The sequence below is a fragment of the Pinus tabuliformis genome, chromosome 6, assembly GCF_031772625.1.
Source record: "Pinus tabuliformis cultivar Carrire ecotype Pingquan chromosome 6, CPIR1, whole genome shotgun sequence".
Lineage (NCBI taxonomy): Eukaryota > Viridiplantae > Streptophyta > Pinopsida > Pinales > Pinaceae > Pinus > Pinus tabuliformis.
In genome coordinates this window covers 783781520-783790535 of record NC_142292.1, presented here as the reverse complement: position 1 = coordinate 783790535, position 9016 = coordinate 783781520, and the positions used below count along the sequence as shown (strand labels likewise).

At 36.1% G+C, this 9016-nt stretch overlaps 1 protein-coding gene and 1 pseudogene across 1 annotated transcript; both read left to right on the top strand.

The window, feature by feature from the left end:
- The first annotated feature begins 245 nt into the window (after positions 1–245).
- Positions 246–1023, top strand: LOC149261073 (2S seed storage-like protein). The gene is made up of 2 exons (XM_089381094.1): positions 246–732; positions 995–1023. The coding sequence occupies exons 1-2, from the start codon at positions 255–257 to the stop codon at positions 1021–1023; spliced, it is 507 nt and encodes a 168-aa protein (XP_089237220.1). The 5' UTR covers positions 246–254.
- Positions 1024–7352: 6329 nt separating this feature from the next.
- Positions 7353–7874, top strand: LOC149261072 (2S seed storage-like protein pseudogene; annotated as a pseudogene).
- The last annotated feature ends 1142 nt before the right edge of the window (positions 7875–9016 follow it).

The window sequence follows — 9016 nt, the reverse complement described above, 5'->3', positions numbered from 1 at the left end:
CATCTTTCTCTGGCTTCAGTTGGGACGTGGAGTGTGAGATGAGGCATGCGCTACATGTGTTCGTCTCGACTCTCGATCTCTTCTTCGTGTTGTTTTGTTCTGCACTTCTATTAGGATCCACGCCTCCATAAATACAATATTAGGATCCACTTCGTCTCCATAAATACGGTATTAGGATCCACTTCGTCTTCCCACCTTGTCACTACCCCTCCATATAACTGTCTATCCTTCAAGGTAAAGAAGAAAGAAAAGTAATGGGCGTTTTCTCCCCTCCGATCACTACGAGACTGGCTCTTAAATGGGTGAGCTTAGGCGTAACCCTTCTCTTCCTCCTTCAATGGGGCGCCCCAACTGTTGATGCACGTGAAGGCATGATGTATGGAGAGGGCTTGCAACAACAATGGTCCTGTGATCCGGGGCAACTGTCTCAGTGCCGCGACTATTTGCAAAGACGGAGAGAGCAGCCATCGAAGAGATGTTGTGAGGAATTGGAAAGAATGTCTCCACAATGCCGATGCCGAGCCATACAGCAAGTTCTCGATCAATCTCAATCGTATGATTCAACCATGGAGGACCTCTTCATGGATTCTGAGGCTGCACATAATCAGCGCCGCCGCCGCCGCGAATCGCGTGGAAGAGAAGAGGAGGAGGTGGAGGAGAGAGCCGCATACCTTCCAGAAACTTGCAACGTCCGCCAGCCTCCCCGCCGCTGCGACGTTCAGCGCCGTTCTCGTAAGTCTTTCTATCGATTGATGAACGCTATTTAATATTAAACTCTAGTAATTAATTCCTGTAGCTGTATGTAGGATGTTGCTGTCATTATTCTGTGGACTAACACATTCTTTCATTTATTCACGATGTCATTTGTTATTGATGTTGATCCAACATCTAGTCTGCCACCTTCGCTGTTGTAAATTATATATATTTCTTCTTAAAACGGGCTAATCCATACTGACTGATGAATCTAATCCATGTGCTAATGGTGTGTGGACAGGCTATTTCGTAACGGGCAGCAGCTTTTAAGTGCGCAACGACCAGAAAATATAGATATTGTGTCTACGTATCTAAATAAACAAGGGAGTAACTTAAGCCGCTATGAAATTGTAGTTTTCCTGTTTGGAACAGTCGTCTCATTTCATTCAATGCCCACCATTTATATGGTGGCCGGATGTGTTCCCTTTACTTAATAAAGGACTAATAAGCGACCAAATTCCAAATTCATTTTGTTTCCTTTCATGGTCACCATCAAAGCAGGTTCTCTCTTTTTTTTGACTACACGCTTAATGAACTCAAATACAATAATACAATATATGCTTTGAAGCAAAAAAGCGGAATTAGACTAATAGAATATCTAGTATCCAACTTCGCGTATCTCTCTTTCTTGATTATTCACTGCCAAGTAAAGTGTAAATCTTTTCATTAGAAAAATTGAAACCTGTTAAAATATCTTAATTACAATCAGAAAATACAAACATAACGAAATGCCTATGTAACACGAGTTACGAATGACTCTCGTTAAGACCTCGGAACAGCATCAAAAGGTGGATGCTGGGTTTTTGGGCAGTGTTTGCTTCTGGCTATACATCAAAAAAAAAATGTACCGCGTGAACATAACCTATCGAGATTAGTGAGCATATAGGAAAGGAATAGACGAGACCTGGAATTTCAAATCCTTATTGCCAGTCAAAATCTTTGACTGATCGTTATAAATATTTTTTCTTTTCAATTTTCATTATGATATTTATAAATAACTTTAGATAATCTTTTTGTAATATAAATGTTCAGTTCCTTTTCTGTCTAATGCAAATTTGTTCCTTTTCTCTCTAATGCAAATTTTTAAAATATTCGTGGGCTTCTTTTCCTTCTGCCTACTGATGATGTTACAATGTATTAATTTCATAAAGGCTAACATGATGATTGAATTATTCTCCATGCTTATTTATTTTTCTCCCGCATTGTCAAATAATGATCCTCCCTTTAATTTTCTTCTCTTGAAAAAATATTAAAAACATCCTCCGCAAATATTTCAATTTTGAAATCTTTTTTCAATTTTTTTTTCTCTTTTCTTCATTGAGTCATCAATATCAATGATCCTCCCTTTAATTTTCTTCATTTGAAAAATATTAAAAACATCCTCCGTAAATATTTCGATTTTGAAATCTTTTTTCAATTTTTTCTTTTCAATTATATCTAATTGGTTCTTCAAGTCTGTATTTGAAGTTCTCAATTTCCTATTTCAAGTTCTCAAATTTTCAATTTTCAGTTTTTAATCTGTATTCAATATTTATTTTTTCTTGAAATTTGGGTGTAATGTAACTATTCAAATTTTGTAATGTAACCATACAATTTTTACATTTCAAATTATTTTATGGTATTGGTATTTCAAGTCTGTATGCATAATTAAACTCTACAATTTTTCAATTTTTGGTATTGGTATTTCAAGATCTCAGTTTTTTATTTGAATCTGTATTTCAATATTTAATTTTTCATTGACACTAAACTTTATGAAATACATGATATAGTTAAAAGTTTCGTTGTTCATTCTGAAATAAAAGTTAATGAATTCGTTGTTCATTATAAAATACAAGAATTTGATATTCATAATGCAGAATTGATTTTTTAATTTTGTAACTTATTCCAAAAGTCTATTAAAAGCTCTTGAAAAAGAAAGGGCAGCATTGATTTCTTTTGTTGTCTTCATTTAAGCTTATAGCATACACATAATATCTAATTCTTTTAACTTCTCTGCATCACAGTCTCCAACGTTTCTGAATAAAGACCTCGGGGGAAAGAGCTCTAGTTTCTCCGCGCTCTCTTCCAAGGACAGAATAAATAGTTCCCAAATTCTCCAGAGAACAAATTACACATTGAAGTTGTTTTATCCTAGAAAGCGTGACTGTTATGTGAATGAGCAAAGTTGGTTTAAATCTGAAACATGAGTGCTTAAAAGATTAAGTTTATGAAACGATCAATACGCCAAACATTCAACTTCTATAACATATTAAATTGATACAACAATATATGGAATAACTAGATTATTAAACTACATTTACTAAGATTTGTAATATAAAGATTTAAAATATTCAGTCTATATATATATGTATATATATATATATATATATATATATATATATATGTATATATATATATATATGTATATATATATATATATATGTATATATATATATATATATATGTATATATATATATATATATATATATATATATATATATATATATTCCTCCTCATGGTATTTGATTGTTGTTGTTTCTATCTGTGCAGGTCCTTTGTCAATGTCCAAGGTGCTTCTACTGGTGGAGAGTCCTTCTTGGAGTGGTATGGCTACTGCATATTGCCTCATGAGTTGGTATCAACCCCTCTACTGATGGAAAAAAAAATAAGATTATGGCTTTCTGTGAGGTTTACACAGGTTGCTACAGGAGGAGGTTCTCTTCCTGTAGCAGTCTTTTTCTTGTCTTCTAGGGTCTTCAAACTGCATGAGGGTGATGAAAAATGATGTAAAGGGTATGTAGGATGATGCTAGGGATCTGAGGGAGTAGTGTAGGTTTGTGAAAATGGAGAGGAAGTGCTCTTCTTGTTTCTCAAGAATTTTTTACAGGGTAAGACAAAGTGGAGGGTTTTTAATGAAAAATATTAATTTCTGTGAACTAGGATGGATGAATGATGGATAGATGGTCGACCATGGTGGGAGAACTTTATTTATCCTTGGAAAGGTCATGTTTAGTTGTCCTTTCATTCATATTTCCCTCCTGTATATTTTCAGAGCCCTCATGTAGCATTACAAGACCTTCCTGTAGCAATTACAGGTTCTTCCTGTAACAATCGAGATAGGGGGTGAAATTTGAGTTTTGAGCTAATGGGATGATGGGGAGTGGTGAGAACATGAGTTTGGATAGTGGATATGAAGTGGATGGAGGGAAAAGTGGAGAGAATCCTGAGGATGTTGGCCCTGTAGCTATGGAATCCGCCACTGTCTTCAAACCTACAAAATGACAAAAACAATTAACATACATGCTTGTTCGGTGTGGAGCTTAATTATCTTCTTTATTCAGAGGTATCATGCATTGGAACCCATTTTGTAATGGGGCGGAAACGCCGCCAAGGGGGTCCAGGGGGGTGACGATGATTTTTATGAGCCCCCCCTGGTGGGGGTTCAGGGGCAGTCCCCCCAAAGCTAAAAGTAGACGTAAAATTGCCTTGTAAAATATTGTAGTTTCGTAGTCAATCTGGGTCGTTCATTAGGCGCATGATTTGACTGTAGAAGTTATGTTTAATTTAGAGTTTTTTTTCCCTAGAAGGCAACCCCTCGGTATATATGAGGGAATTCAGTTGTGTATATGCGTATTTTGAGAAAGAAAGAGAGAGGAGATTGTGTGAGAGCAAAAAGGAAATTATAGCAGATTGGTTGTAGGTTGTATCTCTTCATTTTGCTAGATATTATAAAGGAAGGATTTGTTTTTTCTCCGTGGACGTAGCCGGAATTGGGTGAACCACGTATATCTCTATCTCTCTTGTTTTATGCATTTGATGTGTTTATGTTTCTACAATATTTTATGTGTTCCATTGCTCTGTAATATATATAATTTTCTAACAATGTTGTGGATCTATATCGTGGGCTTTTTTTTTGTTTTTGTTTTTTGAGACACACAAGCTGCCTTAGGAGAGGTTTTCAACCTATATCCCTGCCCTGGGCGCCTCAAGAGAGGTTTTGAACCATGGATCTTTATTTTTTTCTTTTTTTTTACTCCTAGGTTGCCTCGGAGAGGTTGTCAACCCGAGAGTTGGCCTCATATGCCTCATAAAGGTTTTCATTGGGCCTTTTATTTTTTTTATTTTTTTTCAAGACAGTATCTAGAAATGTTGTGGATTGGAAGGTATGACACTTCCAATCAAATTGACCTCTCTGTTGATGGTGCTATTGAATTCCTCCTTAGACATAAGTTTTTTGTATACCTTCAACCTATAGCCATTGACAAGAAAGGGAATCCTTTCTTCATCAATGGTCCTGGTTTGAATAGACCCATTGTCATGACATTTCTCTATTCGGAATGGGCCTAACCATTTTGTTATCAATTTTCCTTTGAAATCCTTGAACCTAGGGTCATATAATAATTCTCAATCCCCTTCCTGAAAAACTTTGTCCTTGATATGCCTATCATACTAGATCTTCCTCTGCAATTGTATAACTTCATCGTGTAGGAGGGTTGGCATTCTGAACTCATTAAAGCCATTCAACTGGAGCAGGCTATCCTGTTGTGCTTTGGTGACATCTAATTTGAATTGGGTTGTCATTCTCAAATTATTATGCTCAAACTCAATGGAGAGAAGAGCTTTCTTTCCATAAACCAGGTCATATGGAGTAAAACTAGTGGTTGTTTTCCAAGTTGTGTTATAGGCTCAAGTGGCCTCCACTAATCTATATTCCCAATCCCTCCTGCTGCTGCTCACAACCTTCGTGAGGATGCCCTCTAATTCCCTATTTATAACCTCTACTTGTCCATTTTCTTGAGAGTGATACATAGTAGATTTTTGTGTGTTTGATATGATGTTGTCTTAACAAATTCTCGAACAAATGTGATGTGAATTGAGCTCCCTGATCAGTGACTATCTCTCTCAGGTACCCAAATTTGTATAAAACATTCTCCCTTAAGAACTCATCCACTTTCTCCTCCGTTGTTTCCTTGACAACCTTTGTCTCGGCTCACTTTTTCAAATAATCAGTGTACACAATGATGTACTTTTTCCACCCTCATGGTGGATCAATTGGCCCAATTAAATCCATTCCCCACTTGTCAAATGGCCCCAAGGCCCCCTGACAATAGTTATACTTAATTTTAATAACTATAGTTGATTTTTAAAATTATATTAAGTTTTCTATAATTTGTTATATTATTTTATATAATTAGATAATTATGAGAATTTTGTAATGAAAGAAAACAATTGTTTTTATTTAAATAAATTTATATAATACTTACTATTGCAACCATAATAACATATATAAATAAAATAATATTAACAAATATATTAAATTAAAAATAAAAATGAAAATCAAATTTCTATGAAGGAAAGGTGAAATACATTCACCAATCATAATTATGGAGGCAGAGGAATTTACGGGACGACCAAGAGTGGCCAGGGCAAAAAAATTTCAAAAAATCTTATTTGATGGTGGGCAGCTAAAATTATAAAGTTGGACGACCAAAAGTGGCCAGGGCAAAAAAAGTTCAAAAAATCTTATAAAGGTAGTGTTTAAATCATGTTTTTGATGGTGGACAGCTAAAACTATAAACTTTGTCAATTTTTACATGGATTCGCAAAAATCCCCACTAAATTTTTTCAAAATATAGCTAAAATTTCCATAACTTTCAGAGAAAAAACATAATCATTAGACTACTACTTTTAAAAATTAATACTAAATAAAACATTGAAAAAAAAAATGATTTTACAAAGACCGAATTGGAAAAAAAAACAAGTTCAAAATATGTGGGGTATCGGTCTAGAATTAGAGTGAAGTGAAGAATCCGCATTGGTTTACAAGTATGCATCGATTGTATTTTCGTGCAACGGAAGAAGAATGGTTATGATTATTTTGGAAGAAGAATGGTTATGATTATTAAGAGTAATGGATAATTGCTTAAATTTATTCTTTTGTTTCATTTAAATTTTCAAATGGTTGCAAAAAAATCCGAGCAAAAGAAGAGTAATGGTTATGATTATTAGTCCCTGCCTTGGACTAATAGCCATCGATCGATCGTTGACCATACATTAACCAGTTCTTTGACCAAAAAAATTTGTGCACTATCAAAGTTTAACCAAAGTTTATCTCTGCAAATATCGATGTAAGAAATTTATAACCAAAGTTGCAAATTGGAGGTCTTATTGCACACTTCACGTGCCCCGATGTTAAAATGATATCCGGTATAATAGCTTTATCCAAAGTTTCCAAGCATGAGGTTTTTCAAACATTGGTTAAAAGTTTTTTTCCAATCTAGAATGTTTGCAACCATTCAATAAATGCGCATGAGGGTTTTCAAACTTTGGATACAGGTGAAATACGCGGCGATTGGAAATGTAGGCAGGCGTTCCATCTTTCTCTGGTTTCAGTTGGGACGTGGAGTGTGAGATGAGGCATGCGCTACATGTGTTCGTCTCGACTCTCGATCTCTTCTTCGTGTTGTTTTGTTCTGCACTTCTATTAGGATCCACGCCTCCATAAATACAATATTAGGATCCACTTCGTCTCCATAAATACAGTATTAGGATCCACTTCGTCTTCCCACCTTGTCACTGCCGCTCCATATAACTGTCTATCCTTCAAGGTAAAGAAGAAAGAAAAGTAATGGGCGTTTTCTCCCCTCCGATCACTACGAGACTGGCTCTTAAATGGGTGAGCTTAGGCGTAACCCTTCTCTTCCTCCTTCAATGGGGCGCCCCAACTGTTGATGCACGTGAAGGCATGATGTATGGAGAGGGCTTGCAACAACAACGGTCCTGTGATCCGGGGCGACTGTCTCAGTGCCGCGACTATTTGCAAAGACGGAGAGAGCAGCCATCGGAGAGATGTTGCGAGGAATTGGAAAGAATGTCTCCACAATGCCGATGCCGAGCCATACAGCAAGTTCTCGATCAATCTCAATCGTATGATTCAACCATGGAGGACCTCTTCATGGATTCTGAGGCTGCACATAATCAGCGCCGCCGCCGCCGCGAATCGTGTGGAAGAGAAGAGGAGGAGGCGGAGGAGAGAGCCGCATACCTTCCAGAAACTTGCAACGTCCGCCAGCCTCCCCGCCGCTGCGACGTTCAGCGCCGTTCTCATAAGTCTTTCTATCGATTGATGAACGCTATTTAATATTAAACTCTAGTAATTAATTCCTGTAGCTGTATGTAGGATGCTGCTGTCATTATTCTGTGGACTAACACATTCTTTCATTTATTCACGATGTCATTTGTTATTGATGTTGATCCAACATCTAGTCTGCCACCTTCGCTGTTGTAAATTATATATATTTCTTCTTAAAACGGGCTAATCCATACTGACTGATGAATCTAATCCATGTGCTAATGGTGTGTGGACAGGCTATTTCGCAACGGGCAGCAGCTTTTAAGTGCGCAACGACCAGAAAATATAGATATTGTGTCTACGTAACTAAATAAACAAGGGAGTAACTTAAGCCGCTATGAAATTGTAGTTTTCCTGTTTGGAAGAGTCGTCTCATTTCATTTAATGCCCACCATTTATATGGTAGCCGGATGTGTTCCCTTTACTTAATAAAGGACTAATAAGCGACCAAATTCCAAATTCATTTTGTTTCCTTTCATGGTCACCATCAAAGCAGGTTCTCTCTTTTTTTTGACTACACGCTTAATGAACTCAAATACAATAATACAATATATGCTTTGAAGCAAAAAAGCGGAATTAGACTAATAGAATATCTAGTATCCAACTTCGCGTATCTCTCTTTCTTGATTATTCACTGCCAAGAAAAGTGTAAATATTTTCATTAGAAAAATTGAAACCTGTTAAAATATCTTAATTACAATCAGAAAATACAAACATAACGAAATGCCTATGTAACACGAGTTACGAATGACTCTCGTTAAGACCTCGGAACAGCATCAAAAGGTGGATGCTGGGTTTTTGGGCAGTGTTTGCTTCTGGCTATACATCAAAAAAAAAATGTACTGCGTGAACATAACCTATCGAGATTAGTGAGCATATAGGAAAGGAATAGACGAGACCTGGAATTTCAAATCCTTATTGCCAGTCAAAATCTTTGACTGATCGTTATAAATATTTTTTCTTTTCAATTTTCATTATGATATTTATAAATAACTTTAGATAATCTTTTTGTAATATAAATGTTCAGTTCCTTTTCTGTCTAATGCAAATTTGTTCCTTTTCTCTCTAATGCAAATTTTTAAAATATTCGTGGGCTTCTTTTCCTTCTGCCTACTGATGATGTTACAATGTATTAATTTCATAAAGGCTAA